Source organism: Sparus aurata, chromosome 17, assembly GCF_900880675.1.
Source record: "Sparus aurata chromosome 17, fSpaAur1.1, whole genome shotgun sequence".
Classification (NCBI taxonomy): Eukaryota; Metazoa; Chordata; class Actinopteri; order Spariformes; family Sparidae; genus Sparus; species Sparus aurata.
The window spans coordinates 29776500-29803720 of record NC_044203.1 but is presented as its reverse complement, the minus strand read 5'-3'; the positions used below and the strand labels follow the sequence as shown (position 1 = coordinate 29803720).

General features: G+C 40.7%; 2 protein-coding genes across 10 annotated transcripts in view; one reads left to right on the top strand and one right to left on the bottom strand.

Moving 5' to 3' along the window:
• Positions 1-146: 146 nt before the first annotated feature.
• Positions 147-7581, bottom strand: LOC115567418 (sodium channel subunit beta-1). 3 transcript variants are annotated; one of them, XR_003981187.1, is made up of 6 exons: positions 7471-7581; positions 3362-3528; positions 2635-2869; positions 1621-1925; positions 1340-1393; positions 147-1227 (listed from the first exon to the last, which is right to left on the bottom strand). XR_003981187.1 is itself a non-coding variant. In XM_030394007.1 (6 exons), exons 1-5 carry the CDS (start codon positions 4806-4808, stop codon positions 1348-1350), a joined length of 651 nt encoding a protein of 216 aa, XP_030249867.1. In that variant the 5' UTR covers positions 4809-5316; the 3' UTR covers positions 147-1227; positions 1340-1347. The 3 variants fall into 3 exon arrangements, 1 of the variants encoding a protein (XP_030249867.1); XR_003981186.1 differs by lacking the exon at positions 7471-7581 and adding an exon at positions 4766-5515; XM_030394007.1 differs by lacking the exon at positions 7471-7581 and adding an exon at positions 4766-5316 and having other exon boundaries at positions 1621-1780.
• Positions 7529-27221, top strand: part of gramd1a (GRAM domain containing 1A) — a 36867-nt gene continuing 17174 nt past the window's right edge. For 4 of the 7 annotated variants that reach the window (XM_030394000.1, XM_030393999.1, XM_030393998.1 and 1 more), the window contains exons 1-10: positions 7529-7810; positions 9579-9686; positions 12202-13353; positions 22409-22661; positions 24415-24435; positions 24691-24775; positions 24969-25072; positions 25290-25385; positions 25963-26043; positions 27088-27206. In XM_030394000.1, coding sequence (XP_030249860.1) covers positions 12890-13353; positions 22409-22661; positions 24415-24435; positions 24691-24775; positions 24969-25072; positions 25290-25385; positions 25963-26043; positions 27088-27206 — 1223 coding nt within the window. In that variant the 5' untranslated portion in view covers positions 7529-7810; positions 9579-9686; positions 12202-12889. Of the gene's footprint in view, positions 7811-9578; positions 9687-10492; positions 10940-12201; positions 13354-18220; positions 18598-22408; positions 22662-24414; positions 24436-24690; positions 24776-24968; positions 25073-25289; positions 25386-25962; positions 26044-27087; positions 27207-27221 lie in introns of those variants that run through there. The other 3 variants (XM_030393997.1, XM_030394001.1, XM_030394002.1) reach the window with 3 other exon arrangements.

The following is a 27221-nucleotide window of genomic DNA, read 5'->3' as shown; positions in this document are numbered from 1 at the left end:
ACCTTGTGTTTTAAGTGTTTAAGTGTATTTTTTTAAAACAAATGACACAGTATTTGCACAAGTAACATCCAGAAAACGCGTGCTTACTGTCACAGATAACACTGATGGAGTCAAGTGTGAACAGAGACAATGCAGTGAACAACAGATGATATACAAAAGCATTGACTTTATTTTCCTTTACAAACTTGGACGGATGTGAACTGGGACAAACAGATGAGGTTCGATTTAGAACAGACATGCTGCTTGTGCTAAACATACACTGACGCTGGATCGGGAGTGATGCCAAGGTCATGATTCCCGTTAAAATTTTACAGTAAGATCTCAAATTATTAAGACTTCACAGATACCTCAAGGGTCATTTTGAATGGAATTTAAAGGAGCAGTTCAACCACAACTGAAAATGATGTCATTATCTACTCATCCCCCCTTCAGATGTAAAGTCAAGTGAAATTTTGCCGTCCATAAAACATTTCTGGAGCTTCATAGCAAAACAGCGTGTAGCAATTTACTAAATAACTGAAGTAGTTGTGGGAAAAAACAACCAAAGTTAAACATAAAATGGCTCCATTAAGCTTGTTTGGCATAGCCCAAGTGTCCAAAACTTGAAAAGACACCGTTCACACTTGTTTTGAAGTAAAAAATCTTCCAAATTTTCCTTTTTTTACAGCTGTTTTTTATGTTTTTAAACAAGTCCCAGTTTACTTCAGTTGTTTAGGAGAGTGCTGTGGACTTTCTGTGGACTCTGAAACTTCACACGTCCTTCCACTGGCATGAGGGCGAGCAGATAATGATTATTTTTCAAAATAAGTCTAGATTGTTACCTTTCATTTTCAAAATATGGCAAAATAAAAACAAGAATTTTTTGTCCTTGTTTGGACTTTATGCAAACTTACTTTCAAAGTTATGTTAAAAAAATATTTTCAATCTTACATTTTATAGACTAAAAATAAATATATGAAATAAGTGATTAGATTATTCAACAGCAAAGACTAATCGTTCGCTGGATCCCCCACACTGAGAGCCCTATTTACAAATCTACAAACTCTCAAGCATGTAGTAGTCCTGCAGGAGAACTTAGACAGCACATTTCACTGACAGGAAATCTTTGATAGAAATCTCCCCCGCCTGCTGCCTTCTGCACCATCAGCTTTTAAATCACCCAACAGCAACTGTGACTTCAGCAGAATCGAGAGTCGAGCTGGACTCTCGCTGAGACGATCTTCTTACCTGGTGGATGCAGAATGAAAGTTTAGAGACTAAGAACATGTTTTTTAGTATCGTCACATTTTCCTACATAAGATGTAGTAAATCTGTGGCTTGGAAGATAAATCTGACTCACCGGTGATGTTACTCTAGCTGCACACCGTCACAGTTGTCTTTTGATTCCAACAGCCTGGAAATACAGAAAAGGTGAATTATTTAGATGTGAGAAACAGCAGGGAGACCGTCGTAATGCAGCTTCAAAATGTTGCTTGTTTTATTCAAATCTCTTTCTTGTGAAGAAGATTTCACAAATAGCATGGCATTATCAAAGAAAAGTGACGCCAGGCCATTGGTCACAGGCTTGGAGATGATTACTAAATTAATCATTAATGGATTAATAAAAGACAAATGACTCACTCTGCCTGAGCCTTGAGGGCTTTACGGGCCTCCCGGGCTTCGTGCTCCTCCGAAATCTTCTTGTAACAGTAGACCAGAGTCACAATGAGCCACAGCTGCAGGACCACGATCAGCACGTACATCATTATCTCTGCGACCACCGCTGTCATCTCCCGATTGGCTGGGAAAGAGGAGCGGACAATGTGGCATTATAGAGGGAGCGTGTCCACCGGGGTCAGGACTGTGTTCTCTGTGCAGACGCCTGCAGACTTCTGAAGGTGAAGCTGCTCTAAAAGTCACAAATCCTCTCCGTGGGTGAGACAAGCCTGAGCAAAAATATGAGTCAAGGTAAAGATGTTTTTTCTTTCATTCGTGACATGCATTCATGGCTGATCAACCGCAGCTGAATTAAAATGTCCTTGAGCTGCGGTTAGATTGTGGCCACAAGAAAACCCATACTTGTGTGCTTGCCAACCCTCCTGGTTTTCCCAGGAGTCTCCCATTATTCATGGCACTTTCTGGGTTTCCTCCCGGGGTCACAATTCTCCTGTATTTCTCCCAAACAAATGAAAAATGTTTGCACTTTGTTCCCCTTTTAGATATCACACCCTGTTTCTGCCACTGCACAGCATCCTCCTCCTCTCCTCCCTCCTCTGTCTCCTCACTGAATGAGAGAGACAGAGGAGAAATGGAGAAGAGGTGGACACTCAAACTGGAAAGAAACAATCCTGTTTTCTATGGAAAATTTTAATAGAAAGGCTGAGGATTTTTTAAAAATACTACTGAAATCGCTCTTGTGATGCTGGAAAGGAGGCGCGTGTATGAAAAAATGAAAATAATGGACATGGTATGAATAGTTTCCCCTGAAATGCATTAAAACTAAAGTAACCAGCCTGTTATACTTGTGTGTTTTACTGAGGTAAGATTGTAAATGAAGTACTTTTACGTGTAACACAGCACTTTTACATTCTTGTGTAAGTACTGAGGGCCATGAGTGCTTCGTACCAGCATTTCCTCAGGTGCACCCCACCTTACCTACAGCCACCACGCTGAGCTCCACCTCCTTCTCCACAGTGACGTGCTCGTCGTACTGCGACAGGAAGATGGTGCGGTGGATCTCGCAGAGGTACATCCCCGTGTCATTGAAGGTGACGTTATGAATGTAAATGGCTCCCGTCTGAATGTCGCTGTCCTGCGTCCCGTGCCACTCCAGGCGGCCGCTGAAATCTTCATGGAGGATGTCGCCACTGGGGTGGTCATAGTGGAAAATCTGAGAGCCAGGAGGACAAAAAGGAAACGAATAGGATGGATAGAAATATTCTTTTAATCCAGGAAAGGGTGGAGCATGATTATCTCCAAGTGTCCTGCACAAAAAATACCATTCAGTACTATCAGTGGAAAGTGCATTTACTCAAGTTCTGTCCTAATTTTAAACATTAGTGTGTTAAGCAGGTCTTGGGGAGAACCACAATTCTAAATTCAATTAAAGTGTTTTGTTTTTTATACATATGAACATTAACATGAATAAGAAACACTGAAGTTAGTAAATTAAACATTGTAAATATGTTTTTCCTATATTTGATGAAATAAAAATAAAATAAAGTCCTTTTCAATCACAAACCCCGGCCAGATTTAAAGGGCCACTGTGTAGTTTTGAGGAAGAAATTCAAACTCAGAAGAGAAAGGTGGCAGGGTCCGCCATAATATAAACAAAGTTTGTTAAATTCAGTTTATTCAGTCGTGAAGATGGAGAGAAACTCACATGTCTGAACTCCTCCTCTCCCAGCGGTTTGAAGTGCCAGTCCACGGTGGCTCGGGCAGAGACCTCCTCTCTTCTTTTGCAGGAGATGCATCCGAGCAGGAATCCTTCTCCGGCCACGGCTTCAGTCATGGAGTCCACCTCCGAACAGCCGCCGTGACACTGGGACACTGTGAGAGGAAAGAAGAGGAGGAGAGAAGAGGAGAGGAGAGGAGAGGAGAGGAGAGAGGAGAGGAGAGAAGAGGAGGGCTTTCAGTATTATGCATTTGTTAAACAATTATGTGTTTTAATATAAACATGATGAGGTTTTAAAGATGATTTCTGTTTATAGATCTTATGAGGCAGGTTTTTTGCATGCCGCCTTTCAGCAACAAAGCAATTAAAAGTGCTTTACATGAGACAAACAAAGACATTAAGACTTTATATATGGAGACAAAAAAGGAGATAAGAATTCACAATATATAAGAAAAATTTAAATTACAGTGCAGTGAGAGGTAGGAACAAATAATCCAAAGTTTAATTTGATCTAAGATATTTAATTTCATATATTAGTTGATTTATCAGCTATAATAACTAGTTTTGGATACGTTTTCTGTGAGACTAATTAATGCATGTCTTGCTCTAAAGTAATAACAGATTCGCTTTTTCTCTGATGAGGTTCTAATGAAATTAAAAGGGCTGGTCGTCAACTTTGAGGTTTTCTGCTACTTTATACTTCTACTCCACTACGTTTCAGAGGCAGATTTTGTCATTTTTGCTAAGTGTGGTAACTTACTAGTTACTTACTAGTTACTTTGCAGATGCATCAGAGCTAAAGTGGTAAGCTTTTAATTTAATTGATTTTATTAGGACAAAACTAAACTTGAGACAACACTGAGCTAAAATGACATTCCAAGGTGAGACTGAGACCTTCAAAAAACAGACCGATCTCCAGAACTGCAACACATCTGTCGGAAAGTTTATTTTATTTAACACTTAAAAATGTATATCCAAGAGCATGTGAATTAATCCCAGGTATAACATACAAGTGCTTTATGAGAGGCAGGTACATGGACATATCAGGAATGTTTATGATTTACTTTAAAACAGTAACATAATAATTTATACATTCACTTCTCTCTTACAGCATTTTCACATTTAAGAGTTTTTAGAATTAAAAATGAATGTACACTGATCAGATGTAACCGCTCATCTGTTAAAAAATGTGTTTAATTTTTTTTTTGTATATTTAATTCATGAGTTCCCTTACAGTGATTAAAAAAGTAACCCTCTTTTTTTTATTCTGAGAATTATATTTTATGAGAAATCACTGAGGAGTCTGAGATGAGAGAAGAAAAACTTTCTTTAAAACATGCAACTTCCAACACCAACAACCAAAGGTACAGACGTTAAAGATTTTGGACTTACCGAACAAACTGAGGACAACTAAAAGAGACAGGTGGCTCATCATGTCTGCTGGAGCAACTTACAGCCAGGTGCTGAACAAATAACTGAGCTTTCCTTGACGTAAACCTGCCGAGATATATCTGCAGCGGTTAGGTCGACATTACTGACATAACGCCCGTTGATTCCTGATTAATCCCATGTCCGTCATCACAAACATGCCGGCCTTAAACCCAGACTGTCAGTCCATTAGTTCAGCAAACTTCCATTTCACATGAGCCAAAAAAAAAGCCTCAGAACACAGAATGTGTACTACAAAAACTTGAGTCTCAAAGTTTCTGCTTAGTACTTTTAAATCTCTCCTGCAGTCCCGTCTGACTTTAAGGCAGCTATATTTAGAGTGTGTGAATCCAGGAGAGTTGGACGTTGCAAGCGTTGAAAGCCGGCAGGAAACCTGAGATGATGAGACCTGATCCATACCCACACAGCATGACAGTCTGAAGCAAGACTGCAGCCATGTTTCCTCTGATTTACGGATTGACAGAGGAAAGATGGCTTTCTTTGTTTTGACTAAAAGTTTTCTGATCTGTTACGAGTGTATATCTTAAAATGGTCTCTTATGGTTATCTCGCCTTAATATTATCATTTAAAAAAAAATCATTCTGTTGTATATAGTGGTTTTTATAGTCATTCCTTAATAAAAGGGAGCAGCAGGTCTGCCATGCAAAAACAAGAGCTGACATGTTTTGCTAAGCAAATCAGACAAACACAAGCCTACAGTGGAGCCTGCAGGGATAGCTACACATGTTTGTTTTAATGCAATATGACTCTTCATCTGTAAATAAATGCACTGCTCTTCACTCCGCCCCTCTCCACAGGTCAGAGGCCGGCTACAGAAACCCGCAGCTGGCAGGGTTTTTCACGTTTTGCTCAAGGACACTTGACACAGCAGAGGTTAAAGGAGAAGTTAACCCATACATGAAAATGCAGTCGTTCATCTGATAAATTCATCGTTCATTGGATAAACGCATTTAACTTGGCGCTAAAGAGTAACTCCACCAATTTTACATGTTAAAATGGTTAAATGAAAGATATTTCTTTGACACACTGGCTGGTTTTAAGTTATGAAAAAAGTCATATATTTTTCTGTGATTAGAAAGTCATTGATTGTCAAAGACTTTATATCTTGAACCTTTATTTTATACGGAAAATACTATATTCACAAATGTAAATGGGCATAAAAAGAAAAAACAAACAACACATACAACATGCAAAATAGAAATCAGGCATTATTTTTGAAACATTACATGGACTGAAGAGGTTTTAAGTGCTGAGCATACATTTGTAAAGGCTTACTTTACTTTTAACAGATTCTTTGAGGACAAGTTTATTTGTTTTGCACCTTTATGTTAGAAAATAAAGATATAAATACAAGGAGGGGAGCTGAATGGCTTCAACATGATGTTATAACAAAAAGAACCCCCAAAAACTACAGACAGTTTACACATTGAAGTGTGTATGTATGTATATAAGGTATATACAAACAAACATGTTTAGTGTTTAAAATTGGTGGAATTCCCTTTTAAAAAGGCTTACATATTATTATATATTCTATCATTTGTACTCTATTGGACTTATGCTTTTTATGTTGTTCTCAATGATTGTGCTGAACCAAGTTATACAATTGCAAGTTAGATTTTATGTTCTGTTTCCTTACGGGCTTCTTGCTTCTTCCCTTCATCCACCACAATTATAATCTATTATCCCTGTACATTATGTACTTATGTGTGCTATACTGACAACTGACATTCCGTGTTATTCCTTCTGTATCGCTCCTGTTTTGTGAACCATACACGGTATTCGCATGAATTTGGTATTCTGTTGTTTTCCTCTGGACATGAAGGTGTGTTGCTGCAAAACTATTCTCACGAATGATAAATCAATAAATCATTTGCCCACGCCTTTCACACGTTTCCAGTTGTTCAGCTAATAAATCTAGAGAAAGTCACATTTTCTTATCTGCTTTGATCTGTCATCGGGGGTCTGACAGCCAATCAATGCCAGTCGGTCCGTCAGAAAAACAGGGCCGCTGAAGTCAAGGCCGACAAAACAGATGGTGACTGAAGGCCTCAACCCGCGTGCTGACCACAGCGACAAAGAACAGCCACGTGGTCGCGTGTCGACGTGATGAATGCAATGAGTTGTTTCTTTTTCCTTTTAAAGGGGAATGCCTCGTCGCATGTCAGGTGGAATCAAACATACATGTCCCACGCAGAGGTTGTACAAACAAAAAAGAGAAGATATACAGTGTGCAGCAGAAGGTAGATAGGATATAAGCTGTGCTGAACGTGTGTGCGTGTGTGTGTTTGTGTATTTTGGTTGCGTTTGAGGTCAGGGTGGTTGTCATGTGATGTAACCGGATGACACATTGAAGCATTGAGCTCTTGATAAGGGTCCTTGCCTCTTTTAACCTTGTGGCGGCCCGTGAATGATAATGACAATAAAAAAAAAAACAGCCGGAGCAATCTTGAAAATTACCCACATGCGACGAGGAGAAGGGTGAGAGAAAGACCTTGGGGTGGCGAATACACAAGGGGGGAAACGTCAAGGAAATGTTGACATATGATAAACCCTGTGTGTGTGTGTGTGTGTGTGTGTTTGCTGTGTATATGGGGGTGGGCTGCAACTCTCTGTCCTGTACACACACATATACACAGTGAGTGACACACCTCCTCCCTTGCTATGCTGGTGATGTTTTTTTATTTTTAGCGCAGATCGAGTTTCCAGTCCCCGATTCAGCAGCCAGAGGCGCACGGCAACACAACTCCCCGTTTCCTGGAGCAGTTTCTCTGCCGGGCAGCATATGTAACACAGACCTCCGGCTCCCTGTTTTGAAGAGGAGCCTGCCGAAGTGTTGATTGCAAGGAGGCGGTCACAGGGGGTGAGAGGACGGAGGATGCCTGGTAAACCTATGGAGAATTTGAAATTGCCAAGTCATTGTGATGCTGTGGCACTGAATTGAAAGGACAGAAAAGCAACTGCTGGCTGAAGATTGAAACTGAGAGACAGGTAAGGGCAAAGTCATTACAGATTTTCAGGATTTTTGTTAAATATTCTAAATTCTTTCAATGAAAAGTTGAAATGATAACTCTGACTTTGTTTCCATCAGGGCTGTAAATGCATCTGTTTATAGCTTCTGCAGTTTAGTTGATTCAGCGTGAGGACATCTGCCCTCGTGTGTATTTAAAAAAAAAAAAGTCTGGTGTATTGAGCACTCAACAACATTATGGAAATAAGACTGAAACATGCAAATTGTGTAAGGGGTGTACACATTAGAAATGAGATGAAAGTTGGAGTACTTCCTGCAGCAGTACAAAATAAACTGTTGGGTTCTTTTACAGATATCGTTGATGCAACGGATGATGTTCAGACAATAAGTGTTCGTTTGTTTGTTTTTTGTCATAAAACAAAAAAAACACATCTGAATTCTAGTCAAAATCTCAAATTCCAAATATACCAAACGTTGGGGACTTTTGCATAAGAAATATAAAGGACATTTTCAATTATATAATTTTGAGGTGACATTGGAGCCATTAAAATTATGGCCATCCTCGGTTTTAGTTTATTTCTTAATAAAAGCATCACACACAATAAAAGATGTGTTTGAACAAGCAGCTACATAATTAAAAGGAAAGGGGAAAAAAAAGGGAAATTCAGGGTAAGTAAAATGGTTCCAGTCTCAATTGCGAAGATATGTTTTTGCATTTATTTTGTCTTGTGTGACAGAAAACTGAATATCTTTGGGTTTTGGATGGTTGGTTGAGAACCTTACTTTGGGCTTTAGGAAACTTTGATGCATAGTTTTCACATTAAATATTTTTTCTATTAATCCTAAAAAATACGATACATTTTCAAACGATTAAAAGATGAATCGTGAATGAAATTAATCATTAGTTACAGACATAAAACAGACAGAATTTCAGTTTCTCTTCATTATGAGTACATTTTAAACCTACACTGCCTGGTCATAAAGTCACACACTCTAATATTTTGTTGGACCACCTCCAGCTTTTCACTACAGCACCCATTTGCCATGTCATCGTTTTGATAAGCTCATGCAATGTCACAACATTTATTTCTATCCAGCGTTGCATTGATTTTTCGGCAAGATCTTCTATTGATGATGGGAGAGTCGGGCTGCTGCGTAAAATCTTTCATCCAATGATTGAAAAACCTGGTCATTCCATATATTCAGGTAGTCAGCTGACCTGACCAACTGAAGCAACCCCAGATCATAGCACTGCCCCCACAGGCTTGTATGGTAGGCACGAGGCATGATGGGTGCAACACTTCACCCGCCTCTCTTCTTACCCTGATGCTTCACTCTGGAACAGGGTATATCCAGACTCATCAGACCACATGACCTTCTTCCTTTGCTCCACAGCCTAATCTTTATGCTCCCTAGCAAATTGAATCATTTTTCCAATTAGCCACAGCAATCTCCTTTGTTGTTTTATGTTCTTCATGCAGGCCAATAATTTGACCCTTGTGAAACAGAGTAACATCTTTTCCGTTACCACGGGATACATCTTCTGACATGGTTGTTTAAGAAATAAGACGCTACTCACTGCATCAGTTAGGGTTAAATAACTTGTTGCCAGGTGAAATATATTAACCACTGCAGTAATTATCCAATGGAGGGCTCTCACCTATTTGCTTAGGTAAATCCAGGTGGAGACTGTCTGTTAATATCTGTACATTTGCACACCATTCTAACATAAAGTATCTTGTCAATGTATGTTTTTTTTTTTTTTGTTCTTTCGGTTTTCATCTTCAGACAAGGCGACCAGTCATTGTTGCTGTATGTGTCCTGCAGGAGAAGACATCCAGTCCTGTAACAGTCCATGAGGACACCTGAAATGATGCTGCTGCAGGAGGCAAATGGGTGAGATGAATGTGCACCTTTCCCATCCACACATACTGTCTTTTTGACTCTGCTAAATACATTTCACGATGATTGCCTTCAAGTTAATACCTGCTTAATTAAAGACTCACACACCCCACATACAGTTTTAGAGCACTATTTTGAGTTTACTGATTAACATGTATGCCAATGACTGCACTCGGCCCTGTTGGCCACAAGGGGTCGCTATGCTTCTGCCCATTAATTTTGGTCATACGACACCTCCCTTCAAATGAACTCTGAAATGATGCCAAATCTGTGGTTTTACCTGTATTTGTTGGACACGGTGCACCGAGAAAACCTGCGGTGGTTGTTTGTGCTACAAAAATTAGCTTCGATCACTGCAACGGCCTCGTTTGTTTTCTTTGCAATAAAAACATCTTGACTGTAACACAAGGCACAGTGAATACAGGCAAGGTGGAATATGTGTCTTAAGTTGATAAGGAGATTAAGGTTGATGAAGTTAAAACGGATTTTCGATGTTATTTTTGCTCTTCTCGTGTGAACAGCGCTCGTCTTCTCCTTCTCTCGCCACATCCTCTGAACAGTTATTTTTCCGGACTCTACCACAAAGTTTGTAGTGGGGGTGTTCGTTTGCTTTTGCTGGTGGCTGTGTAGTTTAAGTTGCGTATTGGTGGACGTTATTCAAAATATCTCGAATTCTAACTATTAGAAATATTGGTGTGTTCCTATATTGTTCAAAATACGTAAAAGGGACAACACTTTTCTTGGTGAGACTTCTCGTCACCCCCCTCCTGCGTGCTAAGTTAATCGCCCGGCTGACTGACTTCGTTCCTTTTCACTTTTCGACAATAAACTGAGTGTTACTTTACAGCCAAGTTAGTCCGCTACTAATGCTAGGCTAACCTCAGTCGTTAGCTTTCACTTTAGTTTAGTAACGGTGTTGTGTACCGGGGTGCTTTTAAAGCAAAAATGGAAGGCGTCGGCGTACTAGTCCTACGTTCTGTTCTGAAAACTGAAGCCTGCTAGCCAGATAGTCATCTTTTTTGTGAGCTGTCGGCCTTCAGAGGTCGGGGGGTAACGTTAGCTAAACTTGGTTAGCTGGCTAAGGGCTAACTGTTAGCTGAAGCCGGCAGATGCGTCTTTACGCTGCTAAGCATGTTGATGTGTTCCTGTGAAAAAGTGGATTTTAACATTACTCCCCGCACCGTCGCTCGGCTTGTTTTCGAGGCCGAGCAAGATAACAGAAACGGAGGAAACTCATCCAATGGGAGGTAGGAGTTCAAGCTGAAGCCTCCCCAGGCTGCAGCTTTTGTCTGTTCAATGTTATTAAACGTCAGCCGATTGCTGTCTGAAGAAGTTACCCTTATTGTCCTTGGGTATTTAACCACACACAACATCATGTCAACAGGTATCAGTAGTTGTGTTGTGTTTCTCAAGTCAAAATGAACAGAGCAACAACAAAGTGAAGTGATAAACTATATATATATCTCACCGTACTGGCTGTTCTCGAGCACTTGCATCACATTGCTAACACATTAGTGTTGTGCATCTGAGAGGTCTGTGGTCTGTCTAGATATAGATGGGTATATCAATGCTGGTTGGTGTGTTATGCTGTATGATGATGGTTGGAGATGGCGTGTGTTTTATGGCAAAAAAGATCAAGCTTGTGTGGACCAAAGAGTGAACGCTGCACGGGGGATTATGGTGGATTACTCTGGACAAACAAGTCTGTGCCAAGATTGTGCTTGTTCAAACAGATCACAGCAAATACTGTCTGACGTGCTTGGGCCCTTGCCTTGGAAGTGCCTGCTTTGAAGGCAAACAATGGAGTGACACACATACACAACCCTTCCCTGTTGGAGGACACATCTGCAGTATGTTTTCATGTAGCTATGACCTTGGTAGCCTATAGTGGCAATTAGACCTTGTAAATGTCTGTATAAAGTATGTATTTGCAAAGCATGTTGTTACAGTGTCTGGTAGGGGCTGTGTGAGAGTGTGTGTTTGTTCTTTCTGGGTAGTTTTTAGGATCAGCTGTGGTTTTTGTAAGTAAAGGTTTTGAAATGCTGGCATTTCAATTTTCTTGCAACAAACACCAGGCTAAAATTTCTCTTGGAGTCTGTTACTGTCCACTGATTTGTGGCAGTCTGTCCCATGTTCATCCAGTCTTGGCGATTTCTGAGTCACTTGAAGGGAGAAAATCTCAATTAATGTAGCTGAAACAGTAAACAAGTCTCCAAACCTTGACAAAAGAATGCATGTAACATAAACTACCCCACCATAAATAAATCCAATTGATCTGTCTTCTAACGGGAACAGTTTATTGCAAAGCATCATCATATGATACCTCATATTCCCAGAACTGGCAGAGCAGAGCGTATCAAAGACCAGACAGAAATAGTCTGAGTCTTGCAATCATTTGTTTTCCTTGGAAAGTATAGATTTCTATTCCAGGAAAAAACATTTAGAAAAGTGGTAGTCAGATGTAGGCCAGCCTTTTGAACGCAAAGTTTCTCCTCTTTTCACTCCTCAGGTAGCTACTTCCAGACACAGACCTGTCTTTGTGTGAGACTTCATCTCTTGCAAAGATGAGCCTGATAATACAAATGCAGTCCTGAAGTCTGCCAATGGTGGCACAGAGGAGTACTGAAGAAAAAGAGTGACACTGGACAGGAGAAAGGGTTGAAGCACATAAGCTAAACACAGACAAGTGGTGACAGAGCATTATATTCACTCTTAGCCTGCATATATAGTACAGGCTGGACCAGTGGAAATGGATGGCGGACAAAGTCAGAAGGCCTGTGAAATTATCTGACAGGCCTCCAACGAGCTTAATCACTCATTGCTGCATCATATTTGACGGTAAAGGAAGACCTGCACCACTGTTACCTTGTGAACTGTTCTGTGGTCAACACTCACATGGAAATGTTCTTGCCTAATGTGATGACACTTCCTTAAATTCTCAGGAAATAATGGAAAACACTGAGTTATCTTTAATCTGGGTAGTGTTGCTTAATAAATTGATCGTTATTTAGCAAGACGTTGAATTGCACCAAGGAAGTTCTTGATGTATTCACCCATCCTGTTTCTAAACCACACCAAACACGAGCATGACAGGAACTTCTCAGTCAGTCATGCGTCAGCTCTAGAGATGCAACAGGTTGTTGGTGTTGTCCTTGACTTGACTGGATGGGGAAATTAAGCCCTGGAATGCTCAAAAGATGACAATGTCCTCTCCTGTGGGACCGGAAGCTATCACTCTGGCTCAGCCCATCCCCGTCCCAACACTGACTGTCCTGCCGCCATCCTCAGATACAGAGTCCTGGTCCCGCTCACCTAGCCCCAGACAACCACGCTCAAGCCGCCACAGTCGATTCCACCGCAGCAGGACCCGAACCAAAAAACGAAATGAGGAAGAGCAAGGCTGCACTCCTAAGCGACAATGGGGTAAAAAAACACACATTGTAATAGAAGAGACTGTGGAGAAGGGCAGACAGCGGAGCCCCTCGCCCTCCCCCTCTGCGGCCAGTCAGATGGAGGGGGACGAGCAAGGTCAGGACAGCCCTTCACAGGACCTCCTCCTGCCACCGTCTCGCTCCTGGTCTCGTAGTCCCTCTCCCAGCAGGCGCTCCCGTTGGTCCCTCAGGAGCCTGCTCAGCAGAGACTCTGACTGGGACAGCTGCAGGTTAGTGTGATGGATCCATCCCAAATCACCAGCCAGTGAGTTAAAAAATTCAATTAAATATTTACTTTAGTTGTTTATTTACTTCCTCATGAGCATGGGCCCAAACTTAAGTGTTTATCTTCGTTCAGTCAGTTGACACTCTGCAAATGGGCTCACTTATCTTACAGCAAAAGTGCCACATAAGGTTCAGTGGCTTAGAACAGAGCGTTTACACCGTCAGCATTATCTTTGACTGTCTCATGTGTATTCTGCTCTTACAGCTCTGTTAAACCTCAGCCAATTTGCATTTAGGCCTGCTGAGGCCAGATTTGCCTGCAATGACTGACTGGAAGGAGTAGCCTCTCATTTGTGCATGCTTGTGGATAATAAAAAAGGCCCTACATCTGACAGATTTACGCTCAGTCGACTTTTCTCGAATGGCACACCAGGTCAACTTTGGAAGAGGGTGGAGTTAATTAGCTAATGGCTAAAACTAGTGAGGACAGATCATGCTGTTAAAATCCAGATTTAAGTTGAGTGGATTCATCCTACACTGTGACGTCAGATAAAAAAGCAGGCCAACACTCAGATTGTAAAATATCCAGCAAGAAGGGGCCTTGCTAACCTACATTTTAAAACTAAGAAAACAGACATTCTACATCTGACCTGACAGTGATGGGTACTTTCAAGAACAGTGTAAGCTCTAAACAAGTGAAACAGCAAGGTTATGTAAACTGTAAACAAATAAAATGAGACCGCTGCTGTGGCAGCAAGGAAAAACAGAGCTCGGTCAGTCACAAGGAGCTGGAGGCGGGGTTCATGCGCCATTTATCCTTCCTCTCAAGCATGACATCACTTTCAGCCAATGGGAGAGTGCTGTTAGTCTGATGATGTCATGTGAGTCCAATCAGAGGATGTGCTGGGCAGCACTGCAGTGGGCTACAGAGGGCATGCAGAGGGTGATTCTCTCCTGTGCTCCATATGAACAGCTGCGTCCTTGTCTCCTTCATTTACACATCATTTTATTGACCCAGTTATGTTGTTTTGCTGGATGTCAGTGAAACTCAGCCAGGTCTGAATTATGGCCCGTACAATAATGGTTTGACAAAGGCCTTTTACAGTGAAAGACATGTATTTTATTAAGCTTCAATAGCAAGTAAAAGATTTTGGTTTAAAAGTGTGAAATCATTTTTTGAAATCATTAAATGAAGATATGGCGTTAGTGTTGTGTTCTCCTAGTACTTGCCTTTCCCCACTTAGTCATTATTTCCACATCACGGATGATTATTGAAAGTCTAAATATGTTAATATTTGGGGAAAGTACCGATAGTCAATCCTATCAAGGTATTTGCTTTTGTCACTCACTTCAAGTATTTATGAAGTGCTGTTACAGAGATTTCAAAATATTGACATACATATCCTGTATTGCGATACAACCTTAAAATAATAAACATTATTTTGAGGCCATAAAATGAATAAAAAACTATTCCTACAAATGTTGATGAAGGTTCTCAGCCATTCAGGCCATTGTAAATCTGGGTGCTGTATTGTAGGCAACCGGACTTGTTTCAGTCTTTCTTACAAAACAAATGAGTTCTTCACTGCACTGAAGGAATTCCAAGTTGACGTAGTTGATGTAATGGTGTTGGTCTGAAAGGTGTCAAAGTCTGAATAGAGTGGATATGCTGCACTTTATCCTGATAATGCCCCAGAAGTTGACTTGCACACTTCATTGCAATAATATCGAAATCACAGAAGAAGCAGTATTTTTTTAAAGGTAAAATGTGTAACAAATGGTATCATAATGAAGTACCTTAAGAAAACGTTTGGTGCAGCCCCCTTGAATGGCACAGCTTCATGATTTTAGCTGTCAAAATAATCGCTGTATGATTTATTATTTTTTTCATGTCATGCAGCTTGACCTTTTAGGCCTGCTTTGAAGTCTTGTTAGATGGGCTGTGCACTGCAAATACTTCCTCACTCAGTCTTCTTTAAGAGCCAATGTCCAGTGCATCTCAAAGGAGTTGGATCAGTGATGGTATTCAGGGAGATTGCCAAAGATCAGAGATGCTATGCTTGTGTGGCTGTGGCTCCTTAACAAATGTCTAAAATAGTTTTCCTGCAAGTGTAGTAGTCATGTTTACGTTTCAGCTTTCACCTCGGGCAGTTGAGATGTGATTTGATGACATCTCATATTATTAGACCAAAATATCTATCTTGACCTTGGCAAGAGGTTACAAATCTGTCAGTGCTAGTGAAGATAATGCGATAGCAGTTGCTGGAGCTGGGAGTATGCAGGGAATAATTGATGTGCCAAGTTTATATGTCGATTGTTTTCTTTATAGAACACAGGTCAATAAAGGCATAAATAAATAACTACGTCTGATGGATCCTTTAAAGCGTCTCCATTTCTGACTGCATTACTGGTTCCCAGCCTTTGAATGTTGTAGTTGAAAGAGTTTATTGGGTACAAATGTATACTTTTTATTGGCCTTTAAATGTCTCAGTCACCAGATAAGTGAATGTAAAGCTTCCTTCAGTTTCTCTGCACAACTAGGTCAAATGCAATTACTATAGTACAGCTGAAAGGGCAAGTTCACATTACAGATACACCTTGTTCTAAAAAACATGTTGAATTGTCAATCTATAAAAGGATCACATGATAAGCTTTATAAATACGCTGAATACTAATCTGTGAAGTTCTGATCTCTTATGTTTTTGAGCTGACATGTTTCCTGTGTCAGTTGCGTCAGAGTGGGACAGTTTTAGGTCTTGTATGAAGAGGGTAGGATGTACGTTGAAAGGATAGCAGATGTCTTGATTGAAATGGTCTGGGCTATTCAAACGGGTTATTGAAGATGCAACACGTTTTTCATATGCAGGGTAATCAATGCAAGTGTGTAATCAATCAGCACAAAGGTCAAGTATTGAGCAGATGTCTTCATTTGTTCACTCTTGTATAATAATGTGTATTGTAACGGTGACCTCTCTCTTTCTGTGACACCATATCAGTGAAGCTTTGTGATTTTTCCTGGTTTGCGTAGTCTGCATTCAGTTTGTCTGTTCTCATGTACTCAATCTAATTATTGATCCACTTCTGACAGTTGTTCAGTGCCTTTCACTGTTCCTGGTCTGGTATCCAGCACAGTTAAAAATCTGCTTTTATGGTGACACTTACTGGTTTGGGTACCCTAGACTCTTTGGATTTCACACCAGGTGTATGCCAGAAGCTCCTAATTTGCCAAAAGACATCGATTTGCACTGTCAAAGAAGTTCACTTGCACTGCTCTGGTCTGCTTTCTCTTGTTCTGTTGAAATAGGAGATATTTTATTGGCAGGATGTAGCACATTAACATCTTGTCTTGTGTACCCACATCCTGTACATTTTCTCAGCTGTTCTTCTACGCTGTCTCTTTTCTCGCCCCTTTCTCAAAGTCCACCCCAGCCCATGACATTTAGACATTGCTGTGAGCCATTGGTGAACCTCAGGAAAGAAGATTAAACAGAGGGAGACAGAATGGTGGAGATGTGGGCCTGGCTCAGCCCAGCGTGGATTATGATGTGGACTCTAATCCAGAGGGATGGACAGAGAGATTGAGGGTTAAGGGATTGCATGGGCTCTGGGCTTTGGCCAGGTGGATTCACTACAAGCAGCCATGGTCTCTATTTACAATGCAAGGAGTATTTCAGAGCTGCACGGATGGCCCTTGCGTAAAACTGGGCAATGCAGTGGTTGAATTGGTTGCTCAAACGGTAGAAAACCACTGATGGGTGACATACTGTGAGTTGAGCAGTGTTCGGTCTGTGCTGACACAGGAAATGGTATGCTGAGCAGTTACTAAAAACTGTGTAGTGTGGTGATACAAAGCTTGTTGAAAATGGCCATTTAAAAGCCTCCATCTGTGTCAAAGAATTTATCCCAGAAAATTGCGAACTTAACTTAATTTTTAAGATTAAATCATCTGCCAGTTACTTGATGGAATGTTTGGCCTCTAAAAGTGCCAGTGACAGTTTCCTAGACACAAAGGTGATGTCTTTAAATTGCTTGTTTTGTCTGACCAGCAAACCTAAAATCCAAAGATGTTAAATGTACAATAATGGAGGACAAAGAAAGAAAACACACAATCAAAATTGAGATGTATGAAGCATTGTATTTTTTGCCACCTTTGCTCAAAAATGGCACACCATGAATTGATGGAAATAGTTGATTAATCCACAAATCGTTTACTGGTGAGGTTGATCAATCCATCATTTAGGAGTGTTTGACATTATGTCATTATTTTGCAGAGAATCTCTGCTGAAGTTAGCATGCTAACCAGCTAACCCCCTCCCATCCATTCTGGTAATACCAGTCTGAGCTCCAAGTCCGGACCACTGACTGCATGGCTAACTGAGCTAACTAGCTAACTGCAGCTACAGTTATTTGTTTTAAATATAAATTTAAAAGTTGGCCAGTTCTTACATATTGAACCTTTAACTCGAAATGTAGCCTACTCTAAATTTTACATAGATCATATCAGTGGTTTAAGCAGGTTTCTAATGGAGAGACGTCCAACATATTGAATTAATTATTAATATCTCCATTGAATAAATGCATGTATTCCTACCTCAGATCCAGGATGAATGGGAATAATGAGAAAGCTGGTTTAACTAATAGAAGATGCACAACTTGCCTGCAGAAGTCAGGATTTCACATGTATTCATCACAGTAAATGTTGAAGGCACTGGTCCCTCTGAATTCAGATAAAAACCCTCAGTTTTGACTCTTCCTTATCTGTATCGTTGCCCCACCACTTCAGCACCACCTGACTGTAAAGAAAGCAGTGCCTCACTCAGCACATGGAGCCGACTCCTCCCTCCTCCCTCCTCCTCCCCCCTCCCTCCTCCTCCTCCCTACTCCCTACTTGCAAAGGGGATTACGGATGGACGCAGAGACTGCAGCCCGTCACCGGGTCCTGCAAGCGGCATAGGCAGCGGCGGTCTGTCCGGTACCTGGGTGTGAGGTGCAGGGGCGTCGGCCACGATGGGAAATTAACACCCTACCGCGGGACGGTGGTCGGCGGACGATGTACGCATTTCTCCCCCCGAGCTAAGCGACAAAAACGAGGCAGAATCGCGGACATACACCCCTGTACCGTCTAGCTGCACACACACACACAAATCAACAACACCGGTTCCATATTGATGCAACCGTGAACAGCAACGCGTGTGTGTGTTTTTTTTGTGGATATCAATTGGATCGTGAACGCCTCATGACATGTTCGAGTAAGTGACATTTAAAAGACAGTCTCTCTTCTCTCGTGTGATGAATAGCTCTTGCTATGCAGTAATCTGTCTGTGCTGCTCATGCACCGTTCATGGAGGTTTTGGTGTGGTCAAATGAGTCACAGCTTGCAAATCCCGATGAATATATGGGTGGGACGGGTGTAGTTTATGTCGAAGCACAGGTGTGCGGTCTGCACAGTCTCGTGTTAGCGGTGTAAACAGAAAAGCTAACGGTATGTTTATGTCCGTCCTGTCGGTGCTCAGTCGGTCACACTGTCTCATCTTGTTTCACTGATCACAACAGCCTGCAGCCCCCCCACAGCCCCAGTGCTTATTATCTACAAGGACTTGTGTAATTCCTCATGGCGACGTGTATTTTTCCTATATGTCTGTCCAGTCACAGTGATGTACCCGAGTGGATTGTTTTGGTTAGCTTGTATATGCTAGCTGCCTAATAGCTGGTCTGTGCACGCTTCAGTGACTGGACTCTCTGAGAGGACAGTATTAAGGTTAATTACACCGGAGAGATGGCTGAAGGTTTGTGTTGTGCCTGGTTTGTACACTCAGGCGGACACAGATAGTCGTCACTCAGTGTCCTGACCGCACAAAAGCCAATTTTTTTTTTACCATGGCGAGCTGTTTTTAACATCTGATAGAACCACATTCCTGTTGTGCAGTTACATTTTGACATAATCAAAAACAGCATTTCTCCTCCTTTTTAAAATTGTGCTCTCAGCAGTTCTTGTAGAAATGGTCTTTAATGATATCACACACAAAGATGCACCATGTAGTTTTGAAAAAAGAAATTCAGAAACTCGAAAAGATAATATTTACATTATTTATAAGGTTATAATACAAGCTCAGAATTATTTATTTATTTATTTCATAACTGAATAAACAAGCTGTTGTCAGAGGAAAATAGGGTCTCCAAAACAATTTTTGATGCTAGAAACAGGTGGCAGGGTCCGCCAGATAGAAAAAAGTCAATCAGTGAAGATTGATTATAATTTCTTCCTAAAAACTACAATGTGCACCTTTTTAATTACACTTATCAATACTGGATTTAGGTTATTAAAAATCCTTGAGGTGACCTTTTCAACATTTAATAGCTAGACTGGATATAAATGGCAGATATTCATTATACAATTCTTCCTTGTCAGTGATTGAATGTAACTAAATAAATCCACTCAAGTACTGTTCTAAGTCGAATTTTGAGGTATCTGCTATTTACTTGAGTATTTCCATTGAAATGCTACTTTACACTTCAACACTATTGTTTATCTTAGCTCTTGCATCAGAGCCAAAGTACCATGTTTGTATGTAATTTATTTTATTGGCAATCAGATAGATTAAATATAAAACCCTATTGATGCAGATAATCCAAAAAATGCCCATAGTATAGCCTACAGGATATGCATGCAGACATGTGAATAAACAATATATATGATTTACTTATACCACGTCTTGGTACTTTCTACAACACTGTTCCTAGTCAAAAAGAACATTTTAGAAATCCACAAATCCGCTTGGTTTTGAAATTCTTCTCCCTTCTAGTCACCTACTGTGAGCCCCACATGAGGCACAAATATATTTATTCCACCCAGAAAGAAACAATCAGATTAAGTTATTAGGTGCAAATATTTACCTATTGAACAGATTATCAAAGGTTTACACCACCCTTCTCAATGTAATTAAATCTCATTCAGTTTGGCTGGATTGAATCGGTCTCTTCTGATTGAATTGGTTACATGACTGACGACTGCAGCCAAGTCTGGAACCTAAGCTGTACTCATGACACTTAAGTCTGTCTTTTTATTAAACAAATAAATGTTAGTCTTCTTCTCCAGTGAAACCAGGCCAAGACAGCAGCATGATAACATTCTTATACAAAAGTATAGACAATATAAAGCAAAAATGTGTTTCCAGAGCATCTAAAATAAAGTAAGAACAATAGATTTTTAAGAGAATGCTTTGAAAGCTCTGACAATTTAAAGTCCTTCTGTATATCATTCCAAGAGAACTGGCCGTCTAAACGTCTAACAGTTTAAAATCTATTTTTCTTTTTTCTCTTTTTCTTTTCCCTGGTCCGTCCTGTCACTACTCGTTCCAATTTAGACTCAAACTGGGATGGCGAGAGAAGTGAGTGCTAGATGTAATGAATGAAGAAGTAACAGTAACAGTAACAGCTGCAAAATTCACCGCGTGCAGCATCTGTTGATAGAGAAAGTTGCAAAGCAATGGTTATCATGGGTGTAGTTTGAGGAACAAAGTAGTGTGGTGTATGTGGAGAAAGTGAAGTGCTGAATTCTTGGCTTCATTAATGAAATTACTATAGCCCAGAAGGAGCCACTGCAGAGTGGGTGAGCAGAACATTCATCAAGTTGGAGGCAAACTTTAAGTGGAGCTGATTCAGGATCTTTGCTCTGGATAATGGAATAGACGATGGTCGATAGCTCTGTGTGTGTGTGTGTGTGTGTGTGTGTGTGTGTGTGTGTGTGTGTGTGTGTGTGTGTGTGTGTGTGTGTGTGTGTGTGTGTGTGTGTGTGTGTGTGTGTTTTAAAAGACAGAGGCACATTAGTTGATGGATGGTGAAAGTGCCGGTTGTTTTACTTGCAGAGGAATGAGGTGCAAACGTGGAAGCTGTGTTATGGTGTAAATATAGTAATTTTCACGGGTCACTGACCTGAACATTAGATGTAAATGTTTTGGCAGCAGTCGGACAGCCATTGAGGAGACGGCAGAGGCTGAGCCATGTCAGAAACATTAAACTGTGTTTTAAGTGCATTAGAGCCCAACAGATATACTGGTTGGCTGGTATTATCGGCCGGTATTGGCCCATCCCAGATTTGTTGGTATCCGCTTAATACTTGCTTGATATGGGCCAAAATGAAGACCTTGGTTTGTGCACAACATAATGTAGATAACGATGCTCGGGGTAGTTCACAATTGTTATGATTTTTTGTAATCAAAGATATTGATATTGTAGCCATTATACATTTGCAGAAAGACATTTAAATGTTAGTGTCAAGCTCTGTACTGAATTAAACTGCAGTTACATTCTGTCACTGGTTATTCTAAAATCTAAGTACATCTTGTCTGCTATTGGACACTGATAATCGGGAAAATATTGAATATTAGCATTGATCATCCGCCATGCTGGTAATCGGTCAATCCCTGGTAAATTATGATTATTATTATTATTATTATTATCATTACATGTCCAGTGCTTTTACTGTTTCAGTGCACTGATGTCATTTTTGACAATCAAGTTTAATGTTAATCTGTGAAATATAGGTGTTATATTTGAGGAATCACCACGAAAAATGTGCGTATATCTACAGATTTAATCAAGGGTTGTGCTGAAATTGCCTATTTAGAGTTGTCAGTTATCATAGTTGTTAATTTCTGTCTGTCCTGTCAGCTAATCGTTTAAGCTCTGACCTCGCTGTTATCGCACTCATGCCAACTGTGAAGTCATTACTGTATGTCTGTGTCTAATGTGTTTTATAGTCGCTCGTCTCGATTGGACGGTCTTAAGACCTCTTCATCTTCAAAAACCTTACTGTCTGGTTGCTGTACAAGTCAAAATCAGTTCAGCTGATAACACTCACGGCCTTACATGGCCTTTCTTTGGTCTTCAGTAGGCAGTCTGAGCTGGCATGCTATTATCAAAAAGGAAATGCCCGCAGCTGTTTTTATCATAGCATGACATTAAAGGCATTACAGAGCAAAGTCTTGTGATAAAATATGTAAGAGTTTCCTCTGCTCTCCCTTGAGCTCAATTCCCCTCTGTATCTTTTTTTGTCTCCAGTACGGCCAGTAACTCTCCACGCAGCACCCCCGGCAGCTCTCCCTCCCTGCGGCGCAGGGTCCTTGGGGGTGGCAGGGCCAGTGAGAGCGAGGGGGGAGGAGGAGGAGGAGGAGGAGGAGGCGGAGGAGAGAAAAGCGGTGGTGGTGGTGGTGGAGGAGGAGGTGCAGATAGTCCCCTGCCCTCCATACCCTCTGCCTCCTCCCTTACGTCTGCCTACCCACTTGCTACTCGCCACTTCAGCCGCAATGCCAAGGTAATACAGAACATCCACTGATCAAGGTGATAACGTTGAGATTGGTGTGAAGCTTAAGTCCTAATAGGTTGGCTGAGAGCTCTGTAAATGTGCTTATATGAAGATGTGAGGCTAGAAGCATAAACTTGTCACCAGTGTGCCAGCTCAGTATGCAGTGAAAGGTTTATGTGTTAATGTAAAAACTCTTGTATGAGGTCCCAGTCAGCAATGGCATGACATAATCAAACATGTTGTTACTATCCCATGTTTTGTTTTCTGCAATCTTGTCCAAGCAGTATGTAGATATGAACTTTATTTCATCTTAGGATATTGTTCCGTCATGATATGGCATAAGTGTTGTCTTTTCATGGTTATAAGGCTGTGTTACAATGAGGGGACGTCATTTTTTACATTTCCAGACTTGTTTTAGTACCAACTTTTACACACTTAGTTTAATGTCCATATTACTGATGTATTAAAAATCTTATCAGGGGTCGACCCATATGGCCATTTCAGTGATGATAACAATTATTAGAAATCAAGGAGACTTAAAATAAATATTTGGGAAATTTTAATTGCTGTAAAAATGAAGTATATGGTTCTTAAGTACAATTTTGAGGTACTTGAGTAGACTTAGACAACTTTATTCATCCTTTTGGGAGGTTCCCTCAAGGAAATTGAAGCTCCATGTCACACACAGCACTGTTACACACATATAGAGGATCAAAAAAAGAAGAGACACCAAGGTACCCGACACCCATATAAAGATAGAAAACCAAATACAATATATTATACATAAATATATAAATATAAATATATAGCTCCATTTTCTGCTACTTTACGCTTCCGCTCCACTACATTTATTTGTTGAATGAAGTTACTAGTTTATAGGCTATTGATTCTAAAGTAATACCAATCTGACAGTTGCTGAGCAATCAGGAGGCAGTGAAATGATAACAGTGTGTCAGAGTCCAAATGTTTATACAACCTACAACCTGGAACACAGCAACATAACGTTATCCCAGCATTAGAGCCTCGCACCCTGAGCGTGACATCAGAGACAAATGGCTGCTGTGTAAAGTAGGTCTATTCTGACAGAATTTTCAATCAGTCTGACCTTTCAACAGCATTTTCAGCTGAACTTTTGAAAGAAAATAATTACAGAAAAACGGCTTTAATACCAAAACTGTCTCTGGGTGGGGGGACATGTTTCCAACATCTACGCTAGTAAATTGTCACCTACACCAGATAGTATCTCGAGTGAATGTAAATGTTTGTTTTTTCTATTTTTTGTCACCGTCCATCAGAGCAATGTGAGCCCTTACAATGTTGACTGTTTCTGTCAACAGACTGTACTTTGTTTGCGTGTTTGCTCTGTGTAAATTTACTCGGACAGTGTTTGCAGTTCTGTGCGCCCGAGGTTTTTGTTTTGGCTTTCACATCTTATTTTTCGTCTGATTGTTGTGAAAAGAACAGCTTGTTATATTGTTGACTGTTCATTACAGCTGGTCCGTGTACGGTTTTAAAATGGAGAAGTGCTGATGGTTTTGTCATCTCTGAAAACTGCAAGACCTCGAGGTTACATAAAACAGGCTTAGTCTAAGGACTGGCAGAATCACATGCATACACATATAGAAGTAGAATACTTTACCGAAACCATGTAGGTTGATAGGGTTTCTGTACCTGTATAAAACCAGTTTGCATTATGACCTTTTTATTGTTAGAAAAATTGCAGAACTGTTCACTTCTAAATATGCTGTTCTTTTTTTCACAGAAAATGCAGAGCTGGTACAATGTAAGTACACATTAACAGCCCCTCATTAGCCATCACCCTAGGGTACTTGACTTGCGGATGTATGCCTTTGAGTTCCATGCAGATGGAAGTAGTTGACATAGTAAAATACTACCATCGGTGTTGGAAGAGCTGTAGTGTTTTCTTGCTTTGCTACTTTAAATGATCCCAGTTTAGCCCAAAAACCAACTGTCGTACAGGTCTGTTTGTGAGGCAGAGTACCATGTTCACCTTTTTCTTTCCTGTCCTCACCCACAGGTCCTCAGTCCTACGTACAAACAGCGGAACGAGGATTTTCGTAAACTCTTTAAGAAACTCCCTGACACAGAGCGACTTATAGTGGGTGAGTTATGCATCAAATATGGCATATGACAAACTCTTTGTGAGGTTAGCTACCATACCTACCCGAGTTTGTATGGTACACTATGGTTCACACACTCGTGAGGAATACTTATTTAAATTATACAGTGATAGCTGATAGAGGCGGGTGTCTCTCCGTCAAATAACCTGTTTTCCGTTCCTGTTTGTCTCCTCAGACTACTCGTGTGCGCTCCAGAAGGACATACTGCTTCAGGGCCGCCTTTATCTGTCAGAGAATTGGCTCTGTTTCTACAGTAACATCTTCCGCTGGGAAACTACTGTAAGTCATGCACACACTGTGTACACATTTGCACGCGCACAGTCAAACACATTTCTGTTGTAACCTGGTTAATGTCGCACCTGCAGTCAGATAAGAAGTCCTTTTACTGCATTTGTTTGCTGATCAATATAGATAAGCTCAGGGCCTTGGTGAGATAAGTGTATCGCACTCAGAAACACTGAAGCATACACACCGTGAATCTCTCTCTTCTATTCAGATCACTATCCTGCTGAAAGACGTGACCTCTATGACCAAGGAGAAGACTGCAAAGCTCATCCCAAACGCCATCCAGATCAGCACTGACAATGAGAAGGTCAGGCCCAAGATAAAAGACAAGTTCAGTCATTATCTACTCGAAAGTTGGGTGAAGTTTCATAGTCCACAAAACATTTCTGGAGCTTCACAGCAAAACAGCGTCACGGCATTCTCCTGAACAACTGAAGTAGCTGGGGCATTAAAAAATACAATATTAAAAATGTGTTTTGATAAGATGCAACAAAACTGGTGAGACGGTAATGACTGAATTTTCATTTTCAAGCAAAACTGTTCCTTTTAAGACATTTAATATAAGTATGTTACTCCAAAAACATACATCTGTAGTGCGTTAACACATTCTCTGTCCGTTATTTATGTTATGGTATGTTTATGTTATCTGCTCCCACAAAAGCAAATGAAGTGTTAGCTCTTGATACTGTTTTACTGTACTTGAAATGATCCTTTTTAGCCGGTGAAGTGGTGTGAAATGAGCTGACTCAACTTTATCTCCACTGACTTTGACAAAGCAAACATCCCAACAGACGGAAACCGTCCGTCAAATTCTATGTCACATTTTCTTCTTTCTCCTATCTTCCTTCCTTCCTTTTGTGTCCCACCGATTTTCAACCTCTCAGCACTTCTTCACATCATTCGGAGCAAGGGATCGGAGCTTCATGATGATTTTCCGTTTGTGGCAGAACGCACTGCTGGACAAGGTAAAACCTCCTCGCCGACCCTGCTGATGTGACACAGCTAGTAGTTAACGTCTTAGAATAGAACACAGCGTCAAGTGGCAGGAGATGGCCACAAACACAGGCTTCGGAGAACAATTTAAATCACTGTTATTTGCCGAGTTTGAATACAGACTTTTATTTGGGCAGAATCACAGCAGCTTAGTACTGACGCAGATGGCAGCAGACGGCAAGATGAAACATGTGCAGTGGGAACTCTACAGACTCGGTATCAGTGTCTGATACAGTTGACTTACTGTTTCACCTGCAAACGGCTGTCAAACTAAAAAACTGGTTGCTGCCAAGAACGATTATCAAATGCTTTATTGTGATTAGAACTTGAGCTCTTATCTTTAGACTTTTCATTTGCTGATATGATAGATTCAATATGTAAATCATTGTGGAGGACAGCAGATTTGCACATGGCCTATTTTGAAGCACACTTTCAAAGTCTGACAACAAGACGAGGCCAAAAATACGCTGATTGAATATTTCAGGTCAAAGATAAATCCTGCGTGATGTGTGGCCCCTTTTGAATTTATTCACTGTGTACTGCATTTACTCTGTGTATAGATGTGAGGTCAAATACACAAAACAGTGAAAAACAATGTGCAGTTCGAGCACAGGCTGCAGATGATGGAGTGGCTGGAGTGTCCTGACCCGTGGGATGTCCCCATTTTCACTCCGACATATCATATTGACTGCTTAAGCGCAACCTCATTATGTGTTGTTCATCGCATTTACATAGTAATTGGCATTCAAGAGGCATTGATAATCAATGAGAACTGTCACACTGTATCGCATGATAAACAGAGGGGTCTCAGACGAGTGAATCCACCTCTCTGTATCATGTAGTCTGGGTCCGCAACACTGTACCAATTGTGTCTTCACGTACTTCTAAACTATGTAGAGCTGTAATGAATTATAGCATCTAATACATGAATGAGCATGTTAGATATTTTAATTTGTTGCTAATTAACTATTAAACAAGGGTTTTGTGTATTTTTTAATTTAATTTTTTTTTTGCAGTCTCTGTCCCCAAAAGAGCTCTGGCACATCGTACACCAGTGTTACGGAACTGAACTGGGTCTCACTAGTGAAGACGACGACTATGTCTCCCCCACCGCTGAACACATGAACGGCCTACTGTGAGTGCTCATGTT